Consider the following 27,412-nt stretch of genomic DNA (forward strand, 5'->3'; position numbering starts at 1 on the left):
GTGACTGTTGGCAAAGATTTAAGAGAGAAGAAAGTATAGTGAGAGTAAAATTCCAAACATTTATTTGATCATAGTTCATAATGTTCCCATTTTAAGATTAAATGAATTTTCTCGTTTCAATGCAACAAAATGACCATGGAAGAACATAGGCTCAAATTTATTTCAGATGTTTTCAGCTGCTGTTCTGGTTAGAGGATTTAAAGAACTTGAGAAGCAGATTTTTTTTTTTTTTTCTCGCAAAGAGCACTAAATTATATGTCTACATCTTTTTTTTTTTTCTTCTTTAGCTTCAGCAGCCATGAAGTAGAAACACTTTCTAGAGATTTGGTGGCTTTCTTAAATGCCTTAAACCTTACATATTGAAAGAGGTTTTACTTTTCTCATAACACATATAACGTAGTAAATGTATTCTTCATATCCTTTAGCTCTGTCTTAGTGGGAGTACCTGTAATTTCCCAGTGGAATGTACGTTGGAACGCAGTAGCTTTTCAATAATCTCTGGGCTTCAATCAAAACAAGCACATTGGACGCTGGGCTATTTTTACTGTGCCATGTGTTAAAGGAAAACATCATAATGGGGTATATTTTCACTCCCATAGTGCCACAGGAAGTCCAGAGTGCCATTTAAATGAAAATACTGTTTAGCATAATTAAGATCAAGTTGCAAATTCAAGAAGGAGCACCATTTTACTTTTCAAGAACATTATATTCATTTGGAAAATATTTAATCTAACTGAAGATATAAAGAGCATTTAATGCTGCTTTATTACTGTATAAAGCAACTATATTGTATATATAATACATCATATCTTATATTTTAACCATGTGGTGGACCTTCATGCACACCAGAAGCACTGAATAAAGGAAAAGATTTAATTTAAAAAAGCCATCTTGAAATACTCCGAGAAGACATTTGAATGCAGCAGTATCTTCCAAACTTGTATATATTTAATAATTTTGCTTTCCTGAGACGATTTTCTAAAATCCCATTTATTACCTAAAACTGATTCTGATTCAGGGCGAGAGACTAGCAGGCAGACATACAGCCTGTGCCCAGTGTTTTTCACTGCCAATTACAATTACACAAATAGCAGTCCATTAAAACATGGCCTGACCCCAGATCATCAAAATGTTTTTTTTTTATTACTGTGCCTGTCAGTCAAATCCTGAAATGTCTGATGCCAGATATAGAAGGAGAATGACCAAAGCAATATGATGAGATATTTGTAAACATCATTCCTGAGATTATCGGCCTCTGGTGTTGTCATATTTTTGTTCTTATTGACAAAAGTCTGAAGGCTAAACTGCTTATTTGATCCTACAAGCATGAGTGAGTCTGCCAGGCGTAGCAACAATAATCTTTAAAACACACCAAAGCCTGAGCAAGACAAGGAGTATTTTAAGAGACATATCTAATAACGTCAGACCTTGGACTCTTGGCACAGTGTCTCAGATCTATATTACTGACCAAAGCAGGTGCATGAAAGAGAAGGCGATCCTAAAAATATCCTTGAGAATCGTTTTGAAAACCCGGAGACACTTGGGCTGTCCTCAGTCACTAGTCACAGTCAGTATTGGATTTAAACTTTTCATTTGGTCAGTGCAGAGGGATTATTGTGTCAACAAATTCACTTATAATTAATTAATTAATTAATTAATTTTATAAACAGAATAATTACATATAAAACACTGTTACCTTTTCATGTATTAAAGCAACTCATAATTACTGCATACAGCATAAACTGAGATATTCTCTTCAAGTTTGTAAAGCAGTTAACATTTCTGAAATGGCAAGCCAATCAGCGACTAAGCTGCCTGTTGGCTTATCAAGGTATAAAACCCATCCTGTCAGTATGTTGTGCTGCTGCAGACAAATGACACATCAACAGTTTATGGGAGGGATATCTGATACATTATCAGGTAAACACTTCCCTGTGTTAAGCCCGACACACTGTGAACAATGCCTCTGGGGCTCACTTGGTTTACCGAAAGCACGTCCTCTCATACAGCACACTTGACTCGAGCCATTACAAATTTTTCCAAAGGAGGTCCCACTCACCGACCCATCCAAACACACTCAGACAGAGATAAAGAGACACCTGTGGCTGCTAGTTGACTAAAGCTTGACCAAACTGTTACTGCAGCTGACCATGGTCCCACTATCTGCCTGTTCAAAGACACAAGGAGACACTGGTGAACAGGAAGATACTGAAAATCATTTACATGAAAATTGAAAAAATTCCCAGGTTTCACTAAATAGCTACTGGAAAGTGAACTAAAGGGTACCATAAAGAGACAAGTATACCACATGCTGCTTTTAAATAAGTTGCCAATGTGGTCAAACAAAATGCAAACCCAGGAGAGACTGAGATGTTTTCATCCAGTAAAAGGTGGTCTTCATCTTCTCTGTACATTAAATGGCTTCTGTTACATTACCATCAGGAAGCCTGCCTGTGGGAGAATGCCTACTTGTCACACCCCATATAAAGGCGTATCAAAAGTCAAATGTTTGGGAGCAACGAATCGCCAAGCAGATCCTTTAAAAAAAAAACGCCCGAGCACCCGCACACGCCTCCTCCAAAAAAAGTATTGTATGTCCAAAGGAATCCAGTCACCCCCCCTTGAAAGTACATATTTGACAGGGCAGAGTCAGGCAGAGCCCGCACTCCAGCTTAGCATTCAGTTAGGCACAGACGCCCGAGCCCCTCTCCCGCTCTCTCCTTGGTTTTCATTTGGACGTTTTGTTGGAGCCGCCGAACAGCAATAAGCAGCCATGGATGCCATTAAGAAGAAGATGCAGATGCTCAAGCTCGACAAGGAGAATGCCTTGGACAGAGCTGAGCAGGCTGAGTCAGACAAGAAAGCAGCAGAGGACAGAAGCAAACAGGTCGGCTGACTTTTTTGTTTTGTGGAAAACCTCAAAGATTCATAAAAAAAAAAAAAAGCAGGAATACCAGCATAAAGGTGCTGCAATTTAAATGGACCGCTTCCAAATACGGATTAATTATTCTCATGGATAATCCCAATTAAGGACTAATTAAACAATAACCTACCATTTTTTTGTTATTTTATGCTATTTAATTTGTTTACTTTAGGAAGTAATGTAAATCATTCTTTCTAGGCAACTGGTGATGTAACTATAACCTGGAAAAGTATATTGATGATCTTGAAAATGTAAATAAAAAATAAATATTGTTAGATAGTATACTAATAATTGCATGCTGATTTAATATTCTGTTTAACGTTATAATTTCTTTACATGCATGAATAGTTAGAGGACGAAATGAGAGAGATGGAAAAGAAATTGCGTGTAACTGAAGACGAAAGAGATAAAGTGTTTGAGGAGTTCCAAACTGCTGAGGAAAAGCTGCTGACTGCTGAGGAGGTCGCCACCAAGGTATCTGAACCTGAAGTGCATGAGCTCCCCTAACTTTTCTCCTCTCTTTTCTTTCTTTTTCCCCTGTCCACTGTGTGTGTCTCTCTATCTCTGTACGCGCTCTCGCGCCTGTGCGCGCTCACGCAACTCCCGTCTCTGCGCTGATCACCTCTGAAACTGTCCCGCATTGCAACTCAGCTTGAGGACGATTTGGTAGCTCTGCAGAAGAAGCTGAAGGGAACTGAGGATGAGTTGGACAAGTACTCTGAGGCTCTTAAAGATGCCCAGGAGAAACTTGAGCTGGCTGAGAAGAAAGCCGCCGATGTAAGTAAAGCAAGGGATTCACGATGGCACCATTCCTGCACCACGCTTCTTCACATCTTCGTTGTCTCATCTGTAAAGAACGACAGTTCAACACCACCGAGAGACCAAATTTTCTCTCTGTCATCGCTGAAATTCTCGCGTAAGGGTGTTTGGCATTTCTGCCCATCCTGGAAAATTTACCATCCAAAACTCCCAAATGACTTCTTGATCGAACATTTATTGTTGAACTATCGCTTCATAGTTTGTCAATATCACATGCACAATCACTGACAAGTCAGCCCAAAGAAATCAGATTTCCTATTTAACCGGACTTTTTTTTTTTTTTTTTTTAAGTTCGATTCACCCCCCGTCTGCCCCCGTGGCTTTTCCTGTCAAAAATTAAAAGACGATATTGTATGAATTTATTCTATGTTATGCCTGCATCTGTCCAGTCTTAGAGGTCCCTTTACAGTGTGATAAGTGAAGCAGCCTAATATGCAGTCTTCCCAAGTGCGCCTGGATAAATATAGCCCACTGCTTTATATGGTCAAGATAGAGCTTACATCTGCGGGCTGGGCTCTTTGGTTACCACAGGGGGAAAAAAACACACTGGTTCCCATCAAAATGTCCCAGACTGCAAACTGAATCTAAATAAATAAATAAATGTAGCTTATTTACTGATAATTAGATAAACATTTCCATTTTAAATGTTTGTTGTTCTAGTGTTTTATTCCCATTTCTAGAAATAGGCTACATGACCCACAAACAAGGATTTTAAAGGCACTTAAAGGCCGTGAACCGATGGAAAAGGACAAAACACACTTTGATCGCATGTTTTTCAGACAAGAGTCCCGTTAATGACAGATGGCCAATTTCAAGTGCAGCTAGTTAAAGTCAATCACAGGGGTCAGGTTGCAGTCTGTCTTATAAGCGTCCTCTGAGGGGAAAACCTGTTGTAATAATCCTTTAATTGGATTCTAAATGGGCCAAAGGGTATCAGAGAGTAGTGAGTTTTAACCTCTTGCAGTAACCCAACTACAGTTTGCCTGTGAGCTTTTTTTATATATATAGCCTACGGGAAGGTTTGAGTAGGACTGGGGTGATCAAATGAGTTTAACTACCACTTAGTGTTTTTATGGCTTTGTTTTCCCTTCTCATATTTTTGGACGGTTCTTCTGTGATATTTGAAAAGGCTGTAATTACTGTATTCAGTGAAGACTCATTGAATGGCCTGGAGTCTATAAATATTTTACTGCCACGTATGTACTGCTCTCAGTCGACCCGCAGAGGGCGCTATAGCCTTGTTAGTTCCCTACAAGCATCATTACTTCAGTGACTGTCAGATTGGGTGTGTTCTTGTCATGAAAGCGGCATTGTTATTTGTAGCAATTGGATTTTATGACATGGTATTACTTTATTTGACGATGCATCAGATTTCCACGGTGTGAAGTTTTTCCACAATCCCGCGGAATACTTATTTTTTTGTAGGCCTATTTTGAAATCAGCGGTACTTCCTGGATGAATAACAGGCATTGCTGAGCGCGTCTCAAGAAAGCTTACGCACTGACCAGTGTCTTTACGCAGCTTTCAGCACTGTAGAGTACGTCATCTCGTTTCTTGTCAATTTCTCGGAAATCGAGCGGGAGCTCATAGTTTAGTCTGTTGTTGTTGTTTTTTTTTATAGTAGTACATTGAACAATGGCCGGAGTTGCGTCGGTGGAGGCAGTCAAACGAAAGATCAAATCCTTGCAAGAGCAGGCAGACGGTGCTGAAGAGAGAGCCGAAAGATTACAGCAGGAGTTGCATGCGCAGAGGAAAGCCAGGGAACAAGTAAGCATGTTTACAGCGCTGACAGCCAAACAGTACCTGAAACATTCACATGACATCACATTCTTGTAGCATTTCCTGTGCATATGTTTGATTCATGTAGGGTTGACAGTTTGAATTGAAACGCAGTGAGATAGCGGGATTTATCTTGATGCACCGCAGCGCTGGAAGCTGAGCTTTACTTGGCTCCATGCAGTGCCACCACAAGTCTGGTTTGGTAGTCCGTTTAAAGCGCTTATAATTGGCAACGTTAGGCCACTGAAGACCCGGCGGCTGAGCCACCGTGGTACCGTGTTTCATTGTGTCACCTCATCTCCGTACTTTGTTTCCCTTGCATCTCCTCTGATGCACCCAACGGCCCCAGTCAACCCGGTTTCCAGAAAACTAAACTAGACTAATTCTATTCTGCTGCCAGTCCAGCACAAGGCCGAACATTTGAATATACTGTATTTTCTTTTTAACAACCAGGAAGTTACGTGTGACCTGTGGTACATTTAAGGTGCCAGTCTGCTCTGTCAGCTCCTGCTCTTTGACTTGTCCATATAAGGACAACAGGTTTTTACAGTCTCAGAGAGAGAGCATAGTGGCAGCTATGTAGAGGGGAATGAATTATTTCTGCACAGGCTTACAGCAGTCACAATTGATCTCAGGCCCAGTTAATCTGTAATTCATCTCAATCAATCGTGATTGTATTAGATAGAGTTTAGTGTTTACTTCACAGGTCATTCAACACTTCCTTGTCATGCTTCACAATTTGAGATGCACTTTGGCCCAGCACTGCACACTCAAACATGAGCTGCAGGGGAAAAGATCTTTGTCAGACAAACTTCTGGTGTCCTCTTTTCATTCTGCGTTTTCATGACAATGCGAGTCTCATACCTGCTGAGTGCACATCAGAAAGCAGAAGTCGCTACAAGTTTGAGTCATCATTGGAAAGACCTGCTTTATTTCCATTTGCATAAATGCACATTAGTTTTTCTCTGAAGATACACAATCCTTATGTTACAAATGTGACCAGTTATATATTATTTAAATGTCTCGGACAGTTGTAAGCTACCCAGGGGGCCTTCTGTAGTTGTATGCGAGTCGTCATTTTCAGTGTTCAGTAATTGTGTCAGGCCTGTTGACTTGAACCTTGTTAATGTTCTCTCAGGGGCCCAATAATGAGCCAGGGTTTTCAACCTCCCGTCCGTTTGGGATATGATCATTATTATTACACATAGTCAGAAGGGAACACAGGCAGGCCTGCTGGGAGGGCTCTTCCCAACAGGTGGCACACAGAAACACTTTTAAACAACTGATTACACTCCCCCACCAGGCATTAAAACAATGTTCTAATGCACTATTCAGACACCTGCTCCAAAAAATAGATAAACTACCTGCACTCTTTGGGCTGACTTATGTGTGTAGATGTGTGATTTCCAGGTCGTGTGTTAAAGGAGGTGGTGTCCAAATTTTCTTCATTTGCTCTTCTTCTTTCCTTAGGCTGAGGGAGATGTCGCTTCCCTTAACAGGCGTATCCAGCTGGTTGAGGAGGAGTTGGATCGTGCTCAGGAGCGTCTGGCTACTGCCCTGACCAAGCTGGAGGAGGCTGAGAAGGCTGCTGATGAGAGTGAGAGGTGGGTTGATTAAGCAGCACCGGCTCAGACTTTTTGGTCTCTGCCATGTCTCACTACAGAGACCCGTTGGAAGGGGATAGATAGGCTGTGCGGCTGTGTTTCCATCCATTTGTATGGACTACAAACAGCTCCTCATATCAGAAAACAATTAGCTTTTCACCTTTGGAGTAGCCGTATTGAAGATTTGCTAGCCAATACTACTGTTCACCAGAGACATCTGTCCTCAGGCCAGATCTCGGTGCCCGATTCCTAACTTCCCTTGACTGTTTGTTCCCTCACACAGAGGCATGAAGGTCATTGAGAACAGGGCCATGAAGGATGAGGAGAAGATGGAGCTGCAGGAGATCCAGCTGAAAGAGGCCAAACACATCGCTGAGGAGGCTGACCGCAAATATGAGGAGGCGAGTTTTTCAGCCTCTGGTGGCCAACAGCAAACATGCCTACTTAGTTACTGCAATCCATACCTCAGTGACAGACTCTTGATACATTTACATATTTTTGAAAACTATTTATTTGTTTATCAATATCTGACTGTATTATTTGTAAGCTTTGTATGTTTAGATTACTGATGAGAAAGGGTTTTAACCCGTGTATGTCTCCAGCAACACTTTTGACATTTTATACCAAAATCTGCATTCACATTGTTTATATAATATATGCACTTTATGTATTCTAATATAAGCAGATATAGTGGCAATAAGTTTTGGACAATAGATGTAAAATAAGGCTGGTGTATAAACGTTTTGTCAAACGACGATACAGTAAAGTGCAATTGTAAATTTGTCATCATTGGACAGAAATTATATTTGTTGACAAATACTGAACATAAATTTGAGTTTAAAGAAATAAGTGTAATTTGAGGGTGACATTAGTGAAAATATCTTGTATGTAAGTGTTTGTCCCGGCGTAACACTTTGTTGTGCTGCACCTGAAGGTCGCCCGTAAACTGGTCATCATTGAGAGTGACCTGGAGCGTACAGAGGAGCGCGCTGAGCTGTCAGAAGGGTAAGACATCTCAGCTTTGCACACTCCAAACCTGCACTTACACTTGCACGTACGCTGGATAATATACAAAGTAAAGGACTTGTTTCTGTTTGAACAGAGTGACCTGTGTTCTTACTGTATGTGTGCTGGTTATTTGCATGCTCATCATGGTTTGAATGGTTTTGTGCACCGCACCCACTAACAGGCGTGCTCGAAAAGGGGAGGATGAGCTAAGCGTTTTGGAGCAAAGCATGAAATCACTAAACTCCTCAGTCACACAGGTACTGCAAACAAAAACTCTAACACACTTCTGTCTTTGAGTGGCTCTTCACACTTGTTCATGCTGGCTCTGTCTTGCTTGCTGTGCTTTTCCTTCTTTTGTTCTGGGTCTGTTAGATTGTTTCATGCCTAACATGGCAGGGGTTGAGCAAGAATAACACCTTAGAGAAGCATGATGTTTGAATGCTGAAGTGCCACTATTCAAATTATTGATTCTATTTTAACACTACTCTTTGCGTGATTTCAAGAGTCACATTGCTATTCTCCTGCTCTGTTAAGCACTTTTAAGGCACTTGGGGTTCCCTCCTTGTTAAATCCTTGTAGCTCTTATATATTTTGTTTCCTCTCCCCCTCTTTCTTACTTTCCCTCGACCTGTTTTGTGTCCACATCGGGTTCTGCCCATCCTCGTTTCCCTCCTCGTCCTCCACCTCCCCTCTTCTTGTCCTTGGTGACTTTATCCCCTCGTCTAAAACACCAGCAAATGCTCTGAGCTTGAGGAAGAGTTGAAAACTGTGACCAACAACCTGAAGTCACTGGAGGCCCAGGCTGAGAAGGTAAGTGTGACCTTCAGGGCGAGTGCATGCTGTCAAACCCCTCAGCTTCCCAGTAGACTTGATGGATGAGGATCAGAAAAGTCTGGGGAGCTGACTGTCTTCACTTCCATTTTATTTGATCTCTATAAATGTAGTAAAACATGTGAGGCATCACTTTGAATACACCAGAACATCCAGAGTTGTTCATGCCCTTGTTTTTGACTCCTTGCCATTGTCATTGTTTTTGTCCCACAGTACTCACAGAAGGAGGACAAGTATGAGGAGGAGATCAAGGTCCTCACTGATAAGCTGAAGGAGGTACAGTTTCAAACGTGCTCATGTTATCTGGGTTTCTGATTACAGGTTAATTTTGTCACTGGTGCTGTGTCACAGTTTAAGTGTTGGACTGACTTATAAATGTGTGTCTGTAATGCAGGCTGAGACTCGTGCTGAGTTTGCTGAGAGATCAGTAGCCAAGCTTGAGAAGACCATTGATGACTTGGAAGGTATGTTTTTTTTGCCTCTGAACCCAAAATGCTACTCTGGTTATTTTTGAAATGTTTCATTGCATCAGTGATGGTAATTGGGTAAGTGCTCTCTTCAGCCCATTCTTTACTTTCCTCTCAAACTCAATCCTGCTTTCGTCCTAATTTCACCACGGCTCTTTTTCAGACAGCATCACACTTCTGTTGTGGTGGCTCTGATACTTTCTCTGTTAAGTCCAGTTGGTTTGTTTTTGAGTTCTAAGGTGGGAAAGAGTGGCTTTGATGTTCAGTTCATAAAGCAGGCTCAGGTGTTGACTTAGTGTTGAAGGAGTCATAGTGAGAGATATGGGGTGAGAGCCTTACGGCAGTGAAATCCGGTCTATTTCTTGTTGGTGCTGAGGAATTTACCCTCACATTTGTTGCACTTCTATTCTATCATTTTGTGGTATAACTTTGTTTTCCTCTTTTTCCCTTGTTTTCAACATCTCTGTACCTCTCCCTGTCTTCCTCCCCTTCTGTCTGTGGTCTGGATGCTTCACCGTTCACCTCCTTGTCATGTGCTCTTCCACCTTTGCTCTCTTTCACTGCAACTCCCCTCCCTCCTTCACCCCTGACACCCACCAATAGATGAGTTGTATGCCCAGAAACTGAAGTACAAGGCCATCAGCGAGGAGCTGGACCACGCCCTCAACGACATGACTTCCATGTAATTTTCAACTTGCTGCACCTGCTTGTTCCGCCATCACCCTCCTGTCCCCAGCATCTCCTTTGTTTCCCTTTATGTTTTCTTGCACCCACTAGAACTATTAGATGCATCTCTTGTATCTGTTCCTACAACTATAAATACCCATGAAGCTATATCTTTATATAATTGTTAAGGTTAATGTCTTACAACAGACATGGTGGTATTCCAAAATCTGTGTAATTGAAGAACACACTGTGGTGGCCTCTCATACCTCCTCATTTTTGTAGTTCTAATGATACTGTGTGCCATTTGTATCAGTATCATTGGTGTCTGACACTACTGTAAACCGTACTGGAATGAGTGTCATGCATGAACAGAACACAGCATGGGTTTCTGTTTACATGTTAGCCTGTTTAATTTTGAGTTGCATTACCTTTTTTCCTGATCTTCAAAATATGCATGGTATTTCACATGATATTTTGACATCTTTAGCAATGCATGCAAGTTGTCAATTCAAATGTCAACGACTGTATTAAGGAACCATTTCGATGAATCGGTTTGACTTCCTGGAACTCAAAAGTTGTGTATTGCGGTTTCCCTTGTCTTTTCCGATTAATATGGTCTGTCCAAAAGAAAGGCTCCCTCTGTGTTTGTGAGATCCCCCCGTTGTTCTGTTAATACACTATGTGAAGGTTTGATTTAGCACCACTGTGGTTGAGCACCCGGTTTTGCTAAATTAACTTTTGTCCCTCAACATTTGGTCATTCTGAAGGCCATTGAAGAGGAGGACAATGCATTTCCATTGTGCATTGTGGCTGTGTAGTCCCGTGACACCTGTGATTGTGGTGCTCAGATTTCCGTAGGTCCCACGCCGACCCCTGTGGTTCACTGTACCTTTTCTCTTCCACACAGATAAATTGTTTACACCTCATCAAAGACGCCTCCTGCCGGCTGAGCAGCATCTGTCTGCTCTCTCCAGCCTTCTCTCTATTTTCCCGTCCCTCTCTGTCTTTGCTTTCCTGTCCTCCTCATGTTTTCATGTCATCGTTAATTGCATCCCATCACTTGTACAGAATCCTAGACTCTTTCTGTGTTGTGTAAAAAAAATAAACATCCTTCCTTCTATGTAACCTGTATCTCTTTACTCTGTCCCATTTCTTTCTTTTTAATTTCTATTTATTTTCAAGTGGCTCTAATAAAACCAGGAAGCCTTGATTTTTATGTTATTGATTTTGTCTCTCCATCTCCACAAACCATTAGCTCCTTCTCACTCCATTGTTTTATAGATGTCAACCAATGTTCTTGTTATTTTCTTCAAATACTGTTCTGTGTAGCTGAGATATGAAGAGTATCACAGCTGTGCTAAAAGCACAGAAACTTAAAAGGTACTTGACTGAAAGCTGAGCCGAGTTGTCTTCCCTCTTAGCATGTGCAACTGATGCACGTGAACACTTTTCAACATTTAGTTTTGTGACAGGAGTAACTAACAGGAAGGATGTGAGAATCGGTGGAGTTAGTGCTGGAATGTAATCAGGAAGATTGTGGTAGAGTAGAGTGATGGGTGGAGTAGTTGAGTACAGAAGAGTGTATAAGAGTTGTTGAGCCTCATCTAGTGCTGGAAAAATGGGATCATATCAGTGATCATGACAAATGGGCTTTGTATAATACACAGTATCCTGTCCTATATTTAAATAAATATACAATGGCACATTCTGAGTCTTTTTTATTAAAGTCATTGCCATAAATTCAGACACCAAAAGATATACGGAGGTGATCAATTTTCTGGTGTGTGTAATTTCAGACGTCATTATTAAGATGGGACTGCAGAACTGTAGTTGAACTACATCCTTAAACTCTTTAAATGAGCTTTGGCTGCAGAATGGCTGATTTTATTATCAGCCACATTAAGCATATGCTAAGACAGATTTCACTCCATTTTTTTTTTTAATTTCCACATAACACAATTTTAAAGATTTTATTTTAGCATTAAGGTTCACTGCCTCTGTCTGCTCATTCTCTGGTCTCTGTTTGTACTTTTCACACTGTCCTGGCTTGCTGTACACTTCAGATTAAAAATCTCATGCAAGTGCCAAAATCTCCTCAAGAAATAAGAACATCAAAACACTTTTTTCATCATGTTCTTTAATGGCTGTTCAGATATTTTCACTGTGTTACAAAGGTTTAAAAAACCTTCAGTAAATCTATTCTAGTGAAGGTAGGTTTCAAAAGGCCTTGCACTTTCTCTTTTCCTATTTTCCTCTGACTTTCTGTCCTCTCTGTTTTTCAACTTGCTTTCTGACTGCAAAGATCGCCTCTACCAGCAATTTAAGAAAAAACGCCTTCTCACTAATGCAATTCGAGTGGCCTTGAATGAGGACTGACTTGTGTGAATGTTTTAATGTGTTTGTTACGGTTTTGTGTGTGATGTATGTTTGACAATCTGATCCAGTGTAAGATCCAAAGCTCTTCTGGTTGCATTGTCCACATACAATGCCTGCAATGCTTGAAGTTTATGTTGCTGTTGGTGGAAGTGTATTTACAACAGTGAAAATCAGGGATTATCTTAAATATATAACTTTCTATTATTAATTAAGCATTTTAACATTCATATTTTATTATAGTATTAAACAATAATAATTATTCTGTAGGTTGTTGTTGTGTTTTTGTGCATCAGTGAGAACTTTGTTGTATATTTGCATGGTTGCTTGCATATCATAACATGAGTTTATTCATCCAGTGTTTTTCTCTTGTTTTCTGTCAGTGTTGTGTCGGTCAGGTTAAAAAGCACTCAAATATAATGACTGACCCGAATGATGTAGCCAGTTTGATTATTAATGCAAGCTAACCAACTGACTCACTTCTGCTCGCTTGTGTGAGATTAAACTTTCTTCATTTGATGTTCTAACAGAGAAACTGTCACATGCTAAAGAAGAGAACCTCGATATGCACCAGATGCTGGACCAGACTCTAATGGAACTGAATAATTTGTGAAAGCACGGTCTGACCTCCCCACGCACTGTGGTTTTGGCTTTTTGTCCACGCACCTTGCTTACCATAAACCCCCTCTTCTCTTGCCAATGGTGGAGAACAAACAGCCAGATGCTATTCTTATTGCACCGCCCTGCCTTCAGCGGAACGCAACCGAGGAGCAAAACGAAGGAGAAGTAAAGCGTAACCATTCCCTTTGATGAAGCCTAAACTGAGGAACAGCCTTTTGCAATCCTTCAAATAGTTTATTTTTTATTTAAAAAAAAAAATTTGGACAAGTCACCTGCTAAAATGACATGTAGCATTGGTTACAAAAATTGTGTTATTCATCTGCATTAAAGCTGATGTGGTACGTTCCATTCTACATCAATTATGCACATACCAAAGGAAAAGGTGGAGAAATTTTGCAGTGAAACATCAGCATTATACATATTAGTTTAAAAGACACATCGTACTACCCTCCCCTTCCCCTTCCCCTCCACACACACACACACACACACACAGACAGACAGAATCCTCACAAGTGTAACTATACATCGGCTACGCCTGTCAGTATGTATACTGGTGCTACTGTGTTGTTAAGCAATGACAAGATGCTAAGGCATTACAGTATATTCGTTCTTAATTTTTCTTTAAATCATTGTTCAAAATCTTTTCATCTTGTTTCTGAAGTAGGATTTCAGTCACCTGGTTGTGCATTGTTTTAGCATTATTTTAATGTAGATGTTTCAAGTGTTTATCATACCTGAAATGTACAAATTCTGAACATAAATAAAAGCACATTTTGAAAGTTTTCTAACTTTGTTTGTGGTACATACACAGTCTTTTTGTTCATCCTAGTGGTGACCCAAATTACAGGGGGGAATGACTGAAGCCTGATGTAGTGCAAAGAAAAAGAAAACTTATTTAATAGGCTTAATCTTCCCCATTGATATTTAGACTGTGTTGAATTTTCAGAACAAATTGGACATGTTCATTTTGCAGCTCGATTGCATTATTTCTGGCTCCTTTTATCTTCACCCTCAATTTAACTTCCAGCTGAAGGAGAAAACATTGTCATGTGTTTCTTTCGTTCACTGCAGTTCAGTTTCACAATAGCTAAACCATGTGACATCAATGCAAATTTTTACACAACCTATGATAGATTATGACCTTGTGATAAATAATATTACCATGGCCTGTATATTTTGTTAACTACCTCACTTTACTGAGTAGCCATCCCTGGCATTGAACATAGTGTTTCCATCAGACATCTAATGGAGTTTAAAAATGTGAAAAATAAAAAATAAACTACTACAGCCCACTGTTCCAAAGTGTATGTAGTCTACATACTATTTACAGTATCTGTAAAGTATTATTTTTATTTTTTTTACACCAGTGGGGAGGTGTGTGTGTGTGTGTGTGTGTGTGTGTGTGTGTCTCTCTCTCTCTTTTGTTTTCTTTTTAACTAAATGTGTAAAATTAGCAGTCAATATCAGCATAATTTGTCAAGATCTCTAAAAATCTGTGTTGTATTAAAAACTGGGTAGAGTGGGCAACTTCCTTCGGGCCCTACAACCCGGATTGACTGCTTGTCAATTAGATGCATGTAATTTCATTCATTACAAATTTGTGAGGGAATTTTCAGCATCAGGGTTCAGTATCAATACCAGCCAAGGTGGCATTTTTCTTCTCTTTCCTTTTTTCATTGTGTTTATGGTGCAATTTTCTAGGCTAAATAAAGTTAATCAAAGGGCCTCAGACTAATAGATGCAGAGGGCTTGAGTTTTATTTCAGTTTTGGAGTAATGTTTGATCTCTGCGTAAACATATTATGCTGCCATATCTATGTTGTGTGCTTGTACTCTGTAAGCCACTGAGTACAGAATGTTTAAAATCGGTGACCTAACAACACGTTTCTTTGACTGCTCCAAATAATCTCACACACCAGAATCACATAAAAACACAGCTCGTAGTCATCAGTCGCGCTGTTCTAATTTCGCTTACTTGAGTCTGGGACTCAACTTTGTTCCCTCGCTCGATGTTTTCGGAATCATGATTCGATTCGTTCGGTCTCGTTCGGGATGCAAACAGGAAGCACGCAAATTGCAGCGACAGCAGCTCAGTGACCAGTGTCAACAACACAACACAATTTCTAACCATGTTAAGCTCGTTTGTGCCTCGTCGGTTTTGCACAAAATGCAACCTGCTGGCGGCGAGGGGGTCTCCCCTGTCGACGCCGCGAGCCGGAGCGCGAGTCAAGCAGCCGGATAAGCCCGGTGTTTTTACCCAGGAACAGAGGCGACATGTCGGCGGTGTAGCCTTTTGTAAATACCGTTCAAAGTCCAGGATTTGGATGTGCGGCGTTGGTGTGGGGATCGCGTTGGCTGTCGGACTGAAATACGGCTGCGACGCCGCCAACAGTGCCTGCGATGATAAAGTTGGAGAAGCAGGGAGGACTGGTCGATACAGAGATGCCATAAACGTCAGCAGAGACCTCGTGGAGCGGATACAGGTAGGCGCAGAGGTAGGCCTTTTCTCTTGTTTGGTAGTTCATTGACCAGACTCCCTTTGTTTTCTCCTTTTTTTTTTTTTTTTTTTTTTTTTTTTACGGTAACTTCAGTGCCAAATGTTTGACCTCGGTGTGTCTGTTGTCAGGCTGAGGTCGGGGCTCCCGGGCTGGTAGTTGGGGTCTCTGTGGATGGTGCGCAGGTCTGGTGTGAAGGTTGGTGACTCTCGTGTGTAAACAGGTTTTTTTTTTTAAATATCACAATACAAGCCAAACTAAAATTGTTTGGTCGGGCTACTAAACGCTGACTGTGTCTCTGTGGGGCAGTGGTGGAAGTGGAAAGAGCGAAAGTTTACTCAACTCGGCCGCTGTAAGACTGCTTCTACTTTATACTTCCACTTTACTACATTTCGGAGGGACATAGTTCACTTTCTCCTCCGATACGTTTATTCAACAGCTTAAGTTACTTTTAAGATGAAGATTTGACACAGTGGATAGCAAGCTTTTAAATTACAACGCATTGTTAAAGATTAAACCAGAGGTTTCGAAACTTTTCGTCTTCTGAGGTCGTACAAAAAGAGGTCTGCGGTCTGGATCACATTTCAGATGTCAATGAGTTACTACCAGCGCCATCAAATGGGGATTTGAACAATTCAAATGGTCTCATGATACAATATCTCCAAAAAAAAAACTAAAAAAAAAAAAAAATCTAAGAATAAGTCAAAACAGATATGTGAATCAGAACTCTTTTTTTTTTTTTTTTTTTTTTTTATCTTTCCTCCTCCTCCTCGGTAATCATCTCATTATTGTGTGACTTTGCTGTCAGTGCAAATCCAAGGTTATTTGTGAACACACTCCTATATTCACAATTTAACAAAATGACTCACCAAATGAGGCAGCGGTCGATCAGCAGCTCCTGTGTTTTGCGAAGTAAAATTGCTGATAGTTGAGTCTGCTGGGTTTCAGAATGCAATACAAAAGTGCAGTTCCCTTTTTTTGAAAGGGCTGTCAGATGGCACGATAAAGTGGTGAACCAACCATTCAGTTTCCTCTGCTGTGAAATGCCCCTTAAAATACGTAATAGTGCTTTATTTAATTACATTTGAAATGTTTCACATGGAGTCGTGCGCACATTCCTCAGAAAACAGATTCCCTATTCATTGAAGTTCATTATGCAATTCAGGCTTCGGTTATGCTGATTTGGAGAATCGCGTCCCATGCACTCCTGAAACGGTGATGCGAATTGCCAGCATCAGTAAGCCCCTCACGTCTGCAGCTGCTGCTCGACTGTGTGAGGAGGGGAAACTAGATCTTGATGTTCCAGTCCAGATATATGTCCCCGAGTTTCCTCAGAAACAATATGACGGACAAGATGTAAGTCTTTTTAAGTTAATTCCAGTTAATATTAGCAACCCTGTCCTATTCATTTATTTTGGTCAGCTCACATGGATATTATGTATTCTGTTATTTCAGGTCACAGTAACCCCTCGCATGATTCTGTCCCACCTAAGTGGTCTACGGCATTATGAAAAGGATGCAAAGAAAGTGAAAGAGGAAAAGGAGAAAGCCAAGCGACTTTTAAAACCAGCAGCTAGAGAGAAAAATTATGAAGAGAGCTCATCTGAAAACAAAGAGAAATCCACAACAGATCAGAACAATAAAGACAAAGCGGCCAGTCAGGCTCAGAAGAGAAAAGAGTTTGAGCACGAGGAGTACTACCTGAAGGACAACTTTGAAAGTGTCACTCAGGCCTTGGACCTTTTTAAAGACGACCCGCTCATTTTCAAACCGGGTAAAGCACATACTGTATTTCCTCTCATACCATTCAAATATTTAGATGGTAATGTCTTGAAGAGTCTGATTCCTGTTTTTCTACATGTAGGTACAACTTTTCTGTACTCCACTCATGCCTTCACTCTGCTAAGTGCTGTTGTAGAGCGAGCTGCCGGCCAACTCTTCCTGGATCTCATGATGAACATGTTCAGTGAGCTGGGGATGCTCAATACAGTACCTGATGAAAATGACCCAATTATTTACCACCGCTCCAGGTAATGTATAATCACCAGTGTCACGCTCTGTTCAAATTACTAGAAAAAGTCACATTTAAGTGCAGAGCATTTGTAACAGCATCATCAGCGTAGGAGTTTGTCGAGATCTGTTGTGACTTTGATTGCCCATGTTTATGTTGTATTTTTTTGAGTGTTCAGTAAGTCCCAACCTGCTGATGCTCCTCCACAGATATTACCATCACAACAAGAGAGGACGTGTTGTGAATTGCCCGTACGTGGACAACTCCTACAAATGGGCAGGAGGCGGCTTCCTTTCCACAGTGGGAGACCTGCTGCTGTTCGGTAACGCTCTGCTCTACAGTTATCAAGTGGCTCATCTGAAGGACACGGCGGGCTTACTCCCTGGCTTCCTTAAACCCAACACAGCCATTGAACTGTGGGCACCAGTTGGCAGGACAGAGGCCAGCTGGGATAAAGATGGCCTGTATGCCCAAGGCTGGCTGGTAGTGGAGAAACTACAGAAATATGGCCAGTGCAGGAAGCGCAGGCACTACGTGTCACACACAGGAGGCGCTGTGGGAGCCAGCAGCGTCCTTCTGGTGTTACCCAATGAGGAGGTAGCCCAGCGCCAAGGAGAGACCCCCCTCCTCCCACAAGGGGTCGTCGTCACCATCATCACTAACATGCAGTCTGTGGGACTCAACTGCACAGCACTGAAAATTGCGCACGAGTTTGACAAAGCCAGAAGTGTGTGAGAGTAAGTTATTGAAGAGTGTTTTACATAAATCTCTGATCCTGTGAAATGTTAACACTGCCTTGAAATATTTTTGGATTCTGCTTTTGGAAGTGAAATACATCTTGAACATGGATTTTATATACATTTATACAAAGTAAGTAGTTTGTTTAAATTATAACACAATGTAGAGAAGCCATTCTGCCACTAGGTGGAAGCAGTTTACTGCACATCTCACAACAAGAAGGCCTTTGAGCTATGATAAGTTTGTTGGCTTCATACAGAAGGAAATGTATTGCTTTCTATAAAAGCCAACAGAAGTACTTTCATAATATGAGTTTCTGCATTTCAGAGAAATAAAAACATTTCATTCACATTAAATAGAGGTGGCTCCAAAGTTTCTACATGATGGGACCTTGCTGGGCCCAGATATTTCCACATAGCATTATGACACATGCTGGAAAAAAACAAACCTGGTTATGCGTTAACGTCATCCTCAATAACCAAAACCAAAAAAAGGGTGACCCTTGCACAATGTAATTAATGCTGTGGCTAACTTTTATGTAACGCCACATTTTCAATCTAGACTTTTCATGCCTGAATGAGTTTATTGTTAATGGTGACATATAATTTAAAGAGTAACTCAGCTGTCTGGAGTCCAAATTTTGCTTCTCCCTTCATGGTTGGTTGTTAGGAGGAGTTGTTGGGGAAATACTGGGAGACCAACAAATTATTGCCAATGCAAGATTTAATTCTCTCCTCAGCTCACTAAATAGAAGCAGTTTTGATGGCACCATTCTCATTATGAAGCTCCTGGGATCTCCTGTTTTTAGATTTTAAGGAAACTAATGAATGGCTTGGGATAAGCTAATTATACAGACTCCTACACGCAGTCTATCTCTGAGTTTGCTATGAGTGTGTGTTCTTGCATGTCCAACTTTCTGAGTGCCAATTTCAATTTTAAAACTGCAGAGTGAAGACATTTTTTAAAAGTGATATCACCCTGACCAGTCCGGACAATTTCATGGGGCGCAGTTATGGTTTAGGGTTAAAATTAGGGTTGGGGATTATAGGTTAAGAAGAGGCTAAAAATTTAGGTTAGGGATGGTGTGCTAATGGTTGGATTTAGCAGAGGTTAGGGAATGACTAGCCAGTTAGGATCTCGCAAGTAAACAAATGCACGAATGTGTATGTGCAGTCGAAAAGCAGTGAAATCATATATTTACACAACCACAAAATATTTACAAATATCATATCCTGAATATTTATTGATCAACACAATAGGAAATTCCACACATTTCACAAAATGGTTTTTACATGACTTTGTAAATCTATTTCAGACAAAGCACATACATGGAAGTGTGATCTAACAACAACAATGCCAGCTTCATACACTAGCTGTGTTTAAAAGAAAACTACTGCACAAGGCGTGAGTCAATTCGCACCCACTCACACTTGCTTCACACCCCGTTTCTGAAATACACCTTTCTGTAGCTCACTGCATGGAATCCAGAAATGTCATGAGAGGAATAATCAGCTGTCGGCTCTTCACCTCGACTTTCAAGGTCGATGCAGCAGTTTTCCTCCATCTATTAGTGTTTCATAGTCATTTACAAAATGGCGCCAAGTCCAACAAGATCGTTGACACTTATTAGAATTAGTTCGTCATCCCAGCCTACACATAACCAAAACAAAACGGTAAAAAAAAAATATACAGTAAAGGAAAAGGTCATACTCTTGATTTTACTCTCCAATACTCGTGCTGATGGTTCTGTCTGCTCTGTTCCTTGGCTTTCAACATCCTGTGTACAGACACAAGTAATGATTATTAGCTTTAAAAGAGTATATTTTTATGTAAAATGTTTAAAGTTCAGTTTTACCAAGACTGTATAACACCTAAAAAAACTTCTTTTTTTTTTAGATGCCTTAACAACATTGGCAATCCTAAATGTACTTACTTGCGTACGTAGTGGACAATGACTACCAGCACCACTAAGATGAGGAGGGCAAGAATGGCCATGGCTGCAATTAACCCTGCCTCCTCTGCATTCGGCGAAAAGCTAAAGAGCTGGAAGTGCTCACATCGACTGCCCTTGTAATTTGCATTGCACCTAAAGAGGGATAGTATGACATACAAATATTAGGAAATCTACCAACAATATTGTAACATTGTTCAGTCTCCATATATTCTATTATTCTATATCTGTTCTATATTCTATATAACATAAACGTTCCTGAATACTCATTCTTATATCAAACATGATTAAAAATGTTTTTGATTAAACTTACACACAGGAGAGTGTATTCATGGAAGCTATTTTGTAGCATGTCCCTCCATTCATGCAATAGGTCGCTTCCTGCCCATTACAAGGGCCTCCATGATCTACAGAGACATAGCAACAACATGGTAACAGGGCTCAATACTGACTTTTTAAAAAAAATGACTTATTGTTTTGCGGGATGATTTTTAAACATTATTACCTGCCATCATTGATGATGTTTTCTGTCGCTCTCTCCTAAAAACACAAGAAAATTGTGTTCACGGTAGAGGAAGTAATATCTCACCACCGAGGAAGGCATGTCACAATCACCAGTTTCAGGTGCCAACAGTGCAAACAGACCTACATACAGTCTATGAACAGTTTCTTAAATCTGAAAGGTATCATGAAGGAATATTGAGTTGTGTGAGAAAAAAACCATCAACCTTCTTGCTTAAGATAAGTCAAAAATTCTGTCTTTACCTGCTCCTGAATTCCCAGGTGGTTAGTACAGATCCACAATGAAAGTCGTTGTGACGCTTGGATCTCTGAAGACGCTGTCATGTAGGCGTGTTCCTCCCTTAGCCTAAAAAAATGTTGTGATTGCAGTTTGTCCACATTGTAAAATGGCAGGTTAAACGTCAGAATACCACTGATTGTAGGTAATTTGTTAGTGTGTGTCACCAATGGCTGTCGGAGGTCTAAAAAGTCTTGTTGATAATGTTGATGTGTGTGTGTGTGTGTGTGTGTGTGTGTGTGTGTGTGTGTGTGTGTGTGTGTGTGTGTGTGTGTGTGTGTGTGTGTGTGTGTGTGTGTGTGTGTGAAAGTCTTATCAAATGTAGACTGAGATGACATTTAGTTTTTCGTTCCTGAAGATTGAGTGCAATCATGAGATCAGGTGGATGGTGGGTGAGGAACGCACCTGCAGTGCATTAACTCAGGCTCTCTGGGTTTGGTGAGACACAACTGAATGACTGGTATGCAAAGAAGGCATGAATGGAATTGTGGGAACTTTTTGTAGTCTATAAACATCAGGCCACTTCCTACAGACAAATAATTACTCCTCTCTGCTCAGAACCGTTAGTTGACTCATCAGCTGGTCATATTTAATTATTTATAATGCTTTTGTTGTTAAGATAACATGTTCTGAGCCATGTAGTGATGGATTTTCTCAGTTGATACAAGCCACAGTCCCTCACTGCAGAGATGTTAAATGGATTTTAAGGATGTTTTGGTTCAGTGTATGATTATTTAATGCAGTTTTAGGAACGGCCTTCTAATGACCTCTCCACATAGGGGCTTGCTGTAGTTACATTTCATTTGGCTAATAATTTTCAAACAAGGCACCATCATCAAAGGGTTTATAATTCCTAACTAATTATGTTATTAATCGTAACATCAGCATTAATTCATGATTTATAGATAAGTTATATCTCAACTTAAGAGTTGCCATAGTATCATAAAAATGTATTCGCTGATGACACCTGCTTTATCTTCCAGATGCCCTTTTATGCACATTGAAACAGGTTTAACTTGCTGTAATAATTTCGTATGTTTAGACAGGAAGCCCTTCAGGCTGCTTTTCCAGTGTGAGTAATGAAGAGCAAAAGCCACAGTACTCCTTCTGTGTAAAAATATATTTTAAAGTATATCTGAAGCTAACAAGGGCAGCTTTAGTGAATTGAGTATCTAGTGAAAGTAGCATCTTTGTACAAAATTCCCTCATTGTGTTACTACCCCTCCACTGCAGTTCAGTCAGGAAGCACGATGAGTGGAAACAAAAGATCCCCCCACACCAATAAAGGAAAAGACTGTCACTGTGAATTTGTACTCCCATCACATTGGAAGATTTTGCCATTTGAGAGGTGTCCTTAATGGTCAGTATATAAACATAAAGCAAACCTGTTTCAGTGAAGGACATACCTTGAGGCAGACGTGGAAAAAATGTGAAAGTAACCTTTAACATTTACAACTGTAGACTTTATTGGCATGTCATGATGAATTATGAACTCTTTATTTTTCTGTAATCTAAAGCATTAGTAAATTCATTTACCGTTTATAAACCTTCTGGTGACAATTTATAAACCCTTCATAAGGATTGGCTTTTGTGTGTGTGTGTGTGTGTGTGTGTGTGTGTGTGTGTGTGTGTGTGTGTGTGTGTGTGTGTGTGTGTGTGTGTGTGTGTGTGTGTGTTTCCGGGGCCTAATTCCTCTACTGTATTTTAGGTTACAACTTAAATATCTCATCCAGTCTGCTGTGGGGTAATATTACAGTGACACTGCAGACTAATAAACCGCATTGAAATGATGGCTACAGTAACACTTGAAGTCGCTGTGAGTATTAGTGATTTATTTATTTATTTTTTTCGTGCGGGTGGGTTGTTATCGCGAGGAGCTCTGAAGCTCAAGAGGTGAAGTGAAGCGAGAGTATTTTTTTATTTTTTTTATTATTTTTTTTACGTCGACGCTTCCAGGGTGGCACAGAAAGAGGGACGTCTGCAGGCTCTACTGGCTTCATAGCAACATGGAGTACATGTCATTTGATATTATCGTGTGTGTTTTTGGTGAATCTTACCCGTTTTCCTGCGCGTTGTTGACAGCGCCGCTCGTCACACATCTGTAAGCAGCTGGAATCCCGTTTTCAGCACCTGGACAACTCCCGGTCGTGAACCTCGTCGTCTTATTATCGGGCACATGGAGTCCCCGATGTGATTGTGGGGGGAAGCCCTGCAAGCACATTTATGCCTCCCTTCGAAGATGTCCTTATCTCCCTGATTCAGTGACAGCCTCGTCGTCTCCGCTGAAGGATGGTGCTTACAGTCCGGAGTAGGTGTTTTTGTCGTGCGCTGTCTTCCGAGAGGCGATACGGGTGCTTGGCCAACGCAAATTTGAGAGTAATCGCAGCCTACACACAGCAAGATCCGAGCTTCCCTCACACTGATCATCAGCATCAGCATCATCATCATCATCATCGGCGAGGAGGGAGATATTACCATCATCACTGCGAGGGCAAAGGAGTCACGACAACACTTTGCACAATGTAGAGCAGGAAAACACAAAAGAGGTTAGTGTGTCTTCGTTTTTCTTTTCGAGGCAAGCGTTTCATCCAAAGCGCGGCGATGTGTTTGTGTTGGTTTAAACGTGAACAAGACCGAGGCTGTTTGGCCTCTTAAGGCACAGTGCGAACGTGTTGACAGCACCGTAACTGTTTGTGTGGCTGTGACTTAGTGGGAAACGATCGCAAATGCATGTTTGATTGCGTTAAACGCGCAGAGAAACAGCCCGCGGTGCTTGTTTCGTGTTAAAGAGGGAAAGCTGCCGCTCTTGTGGACAACCGACCTCCGCCGATGAAGCACTTATTGTAGGCTGTACTTGTGTAGTAATAGGGGGGGGGGGGCACAACTCAAGATACTTACCTCTCCGATACTGTGATTTACTCAGAGTCTGGAAATACTTTAGCGTGCAGTGAATTGTCTCAAGAAAGAGTCAAGCACACCGTTGATCCCACTTGTCTTTCCTTTCACCTCTACGCGGTGATCCCTCACAGTCACAAAGTTGCACAGCCGTGGTGTTAACCTCTTTGACTTTCTGCACATCGTGCGGCCACGTCAACTGCCCCTCCCCCCCCCCACCCACCCTGAGTATTATGCTAAAGAGCACTTTTTTTTGGGGGGGGGGGGGGGATGCTGCAGTGAAACAATATTACTCTCAGCCCTTGAATGACCTGGGCTGATTTATCCTGAGCAGCATTTAATCTGCTGTGCTTCACTACATTACTCTGCTGTGGTCTAACTGTGGCTGTGAATGCTGACTCTTCACCTCTAAAAGTCGAAAGGTTTTCGATGTGCTTTCTCTCACGTGCTTCCCTTAAGTCATGAAATATTGTCTAAATCACGAAGGCAAAAACCAACATGTGATCAGAGCAGTTCTAATTCTTCTTGTTGTCAGCTGATTTCACACCGATAACGTAACAGAGGATATTTCATGCTGTAGTGGCTCAGTTTGTGACTTTGCTGTCTGGTCATGACGTGTCTGTTAAGCAGCTGGAATAGGTTTTCACTGACCGGACTTCAGACATCAATGGCTCTCTATCCTGTGGCACAAAGAGCAAGCATCCTGCTGTACTTGCTATGCAAGAGGTGTGATGTTCCTCAGCCCCTGATTCACAGAGCGGAGCATATATTGGAGGAGATTTAAAATCCATTACAGTTTAGTGCTCCCCAGGAAAATAGTTGAACAGGGCATAAAGTTGGAGTTAGGACAGGGCGCCTTCAGGAAAAGCGCGAGGACCGATATTTCATTGATAATTCTTGACGTATTTGTGATATTCAACCGCACGTAGATGTTTTGTCATTTTGAGAGTAAACATTTACTTTTGATCATGGAAGAGAAGTGGACAAAACAATCTCCCCACAAGATTGATTCGTTTTTGTTCTGGAGCTCCCATCGCACAACCTTTCTCAGCAGGAGTCGTTTCCTCATGATTTACTTTTTCTGTTATTATTACATTGTTCTTTTTTCTGTAGGTGTGGAAGGAGCCAGGTCTCTGCTGTGGTGAAATCATAATTCACACTCGGGGTCATTTAGTGTGGACGTCTATTTGCAGCAACGAGACCTCGACATGAGCAACACTCGGTAAGTATAACACCTGCCAGAGTCTTGTTTGAAACTGTGCGCGTGAGAGAGTGTGAAATCTTAAATCTGTATTTATGAACACGCAGTCTTCCGCACAAGGGAATCTCAGCATGGTAGAACTTAATTTGCAGACCGGGACCTGCGTATTGTCGTGCCCCTCCTGTGAGTGACTTTGAACAGGGAGCAGTGGGAAAGCGGAGCGCGGCCTGGTCCAGCGTGTCCGCGACTTAGAGAACGGCCAACCTTCTCCGGTGTCTGCTGGCATCTCTTAGCATTCAGGAGGGATGTTCACTTGTCATCTTCTCTTATTAATAATTACTCTGTGTGTGGTCCCCCAGACAGGCCCTGCATTCTGATGACAGCCTCGGTTGGGGCTAACAGAAGGGAAAAGGGAGGGTGGGTGGGGAACGGAGCCGAGAGGGAGGACGTGGAGTGGAGTAGTGTGGAGTGGAGTGGAGTGGAGTGAGAGGCGAATGCAAAATGGGTTCAGTCAGCTGCATCTTCTGCAAAGCACAGGATGTTGCCACGCACCAACGGGGACCTCCGTCCGGGCCTCAGACCAGATTAGTGCAGCCGATGGTTGGTTACGGGTCCATTTGAAGGAGAACACTGGTGCAAACCATTTATAACCAGATAATACTGAGAATGTGTTGACTGGTTAGTAGCACAAAGGTACAATTTAATGCCGCTGAGTGCCGGTGACTCTCTGTGAAGTGACAGATGGGAAACTCTCATGCAGAGAAAGGTCTTTGGAGTTATTTTCACCCCTGCTCTCTGAGGCTAGATGTTGCTATAAATCCTCTCTCTCTCTCTCTCTCTCTCTCTCTCTCTCTCTCTCTCTCTCTCTCTCTCTCTCTCTCTCTGGCACTGTAGTATCTCTGCTCTGGAAGCAGTGGGAGGCATGATGGGACATTATTTATGCCATTATGCCATTATTAGATGCTCAAATACAACAAATTCAAACAATCTGTCCATATTTCACGAAGCAATTTAATTAGAAAAATGTCAAATCTCTGTAAATGTGTCTGGAGTTTATGTTAAAACCAGTGTATGCCAAGAGAAAATTGGAAAAGAAAATGTACACAGCCTTTACGTGTACATTTTACTACAAAATATACAGAAACATCTATGTTGCAGTGCTAATCCTGTTCACCTACTATAGATCTAGTTGCATAAACATAGATGTTATACATCCAGTAGTGAACAACACACCCCGATGAGCCCAGTGGCTTTGAAACAGGTCAGTTAACATTTACTGTAACCAACCTGTGAGTCACATGATCCAGTACTGCGCTGCTGTTAATTTGTCAGTATAATGAAGCCATTAGAATGAGCCTGCTGAGGTACTAGCTACTAACAATCCTTTGGATGATAAGTTGCTCAGATAAAGTTTCTAGTTTACTGACATAATAACTCAGAATAGCATGCACTGCATTTGCAGTAAATACACAGTTTGTTGTTAAAAAATTTAGGCTATAATGTGTTGTGGTTTAATTTTTATTGTATTACTCAGTGAAAACAAGTTTCAAAGACAATTCTTCCAATTCTAATTGATTTATTGATTATCTTCACTTATATATTGAAGTCCTTTTCCAAACATAGATCCATGTTTTGTACCCTCATGGTTGAAATGCACTTATTGTAAGTCGCTTTGGATAAAAGCGTCAGCTAAATGAAACGTAATGTAATGTTTGAGATGGCACTGAATCACTGAATTACTATGTTTTAAGTGTCTGCCGATTTTATTTTTCTCTTATTGTCCACGAATCTCATGAAAAGACCAAAACAATAATAACAAAAATACAAAAAAGTTTGTCCCTACTTAATTGTCTAAGTAGCCAAAGCCTGATGAACTCTGTGCCATAGATTATCACCTGGTGCAACAGTACGGCTGAGGTGTTTTTGGACAGAATTGATAACCTTCATTATTAAGAACCTAGATGCTGTAGTGTATTTTGAGACAGTCGCACATTCTGTCCTGGTGCAGTAAATAGTCACTACCACAAAAATGTATATTAATCTGAACCTGATCATGTTCCCCAACAAATACACTCACTTCTGTTAAATTAACTTTAAACTGCTGAAAACAGATTAGTCGTGGAGCAAGAACACAAAGAGTCGGACATGTTGGTGTTGGTCTATATTTGTCTTTTTCTCAATAAGAAAAATATATCTGCTGTTGGGATATCTGCATAATATATTATAATGGTT

The 27,412-nt window shown here is 41.0% G+C and overlaps 3 protein-coding genes and 1 long non-coding RNA gene across 5 annotated transcripts in view; 3 read left to right on the forward strand and 1 right to left on the reverse strand.

Moving 5' to 3' along the window:
- The first annotated feature begins 2,650 nt into the window (after positions 1–2,650).
- On the forward strand, positions 2,651–11,222 carry tpm1 (tropomyosin 1 (alpha)). The gene is made up of 10 exons (XM_069708663.1): positions 2,651–2,887; positions 3,575–3,700; positions 6,992–7,125; positions 7,409–7,526; positions 8,060–8,130; positions 8,868–8,943; positions 9,178–9,240; positions 9,359–9,428; positions 10,035–10,113; positions 11,005–11,222. The coding sequence occupies exons 1-10, from the start codon at positions 2,774–2,776 to the stop codon at positions 11,006–11,008; spliced, it is 855 nt and encodes a 284-aa protein (XP_069564764.1). The 5' UTR covers positions 2,651–2,773; the 3' UTR covers positions 11,009–11,222.
- A 3,905-nt stretch (positions 11,223–15,127) lies between these two features.
- lactb (lactamase, beta) lies at positions 15,128–18,690 on the forward strand. Of its 2 annotated transcripts, none has more exons than XM_069708665.1 (6): positions 15,128–15,585; positions 15,717–15,783; positions 16,751–16,941; positions 17,041–17,359; positions 17,450–17,615; positions 17,806–18,690. In XM_069708665.1, exons 1-6 carry the CDS (start codon positions 15,220–15,222, stop codon positions 18,329–18,331), a joined length of 1,635 nt encoding a protein of 544 aa, XP_069564766.1. In that variant the 5' UTR covers positions 15,128–15,219; the 3' UTR covers positions 18,332–18,690. The 2 variants fall into 2 exon arrangements, with proteins under 2 accessions (XP_069564766.1, XP_069564767.1); XM_069708666.1 differs by having other exon boundaries at positions 15,128–15,573.
- Positions 18,691–20,790: 2,100 nt separating this feature from the next.
- LOC138626770 (uncharacterized) lies at positions 20,791–23,232 on the reverse strand. Its single transcript, XR_011311318.1, has 3 exons — positions 23,142–23,232; positions 21,051–21,153; positions 20,791–20,825 (listed from the first exon to the last, which is right to left on the reverse strand). It is a non-coding gene; the product is annotated as an uncharacterized lncRNA (long non-coding RNA).
- A 308-nt stretch (positions 23,233–23,540) lies between these two features.
- Positions 23,541–27,412, forward strand: part of tmem266 (transmembrane protein 266) — a 28,280-nt gene continuing 24,408 nt past the window's right edge. Inside the window, exons 1-2 of the mRNA XM_069708664.1 lie at positions 23,541–23,630; positions 25,093–25,201. Coding sequence (XP_069564765.1) covers positions 25,188–25,201 — 14 coding nt within the window. The 5' untranslated portion in view covers positions 23,541–23,630; positions 25,093–25,187. The remainder of the gene's footprint in view (positions 23,631–25,092; positions 25,202–27,412) is intronic.

Source organism: Brachyistius frenatus, unplaced genomic scaffold (assembly GCF_029030835.1).
Source record: "Brachyistius frenatus isolate BFR_SWC_R1_liver_20210118 unplaced genomic scaffold, ASM2903083v1 Contig_77, whole genome shotgun sequence".
NCBI lineage: Eukaryota > Metazoa > Chordata > Actinopteri > Embiotocidae > Brachyistius > Brachyistius frenatus.

Bases quoted from the DNA above. Each gene is read 5' to 3' on its own strand.
- tpm1 (XM_069708663.1), top strand. From the start codon at position 2,774: ATGGATGCCATTAAGAAGAAGATGCAGATGCTCAAGCTCGACAAGGAG. The intron at 8,131-8,867 runs GTAAGACATCTC...CTAAAACACCAG, and splicing joins CGCGCTGAGCTGTCAGAAGG to CAAATGCTCTGAGCTTGAGG. The intron at 8,944-9,177 runs GTAAGTGTGACC...TTTGTCCCACAG, and splicing joins TGGAGGCCCAGGCTGAGAAG to TACTCACAGAAGGAGGACAA.
- lactb (XM_069708665.1), top strand. From the start codon at position 15,220: ATGTTAAGCTCGTTTGTGCCTCGTCGGTTTTGCACAAAATGCAACCTG. The intron at 15,586-15,716 runs GTAGGCCTTTTC...GTCTGTTGTCAG, and splicing joins GGATACAGGTAGGCGCAGAG to GCTGAGGTCGGGGCTCCCGG. The intron at 17,616-17,805 runs GTAATGTATAAT...GCTCCTCCACAG, and splicing joins ATTATTTACCACCGCTCCAG to ATATTACCATCACAACAAGA.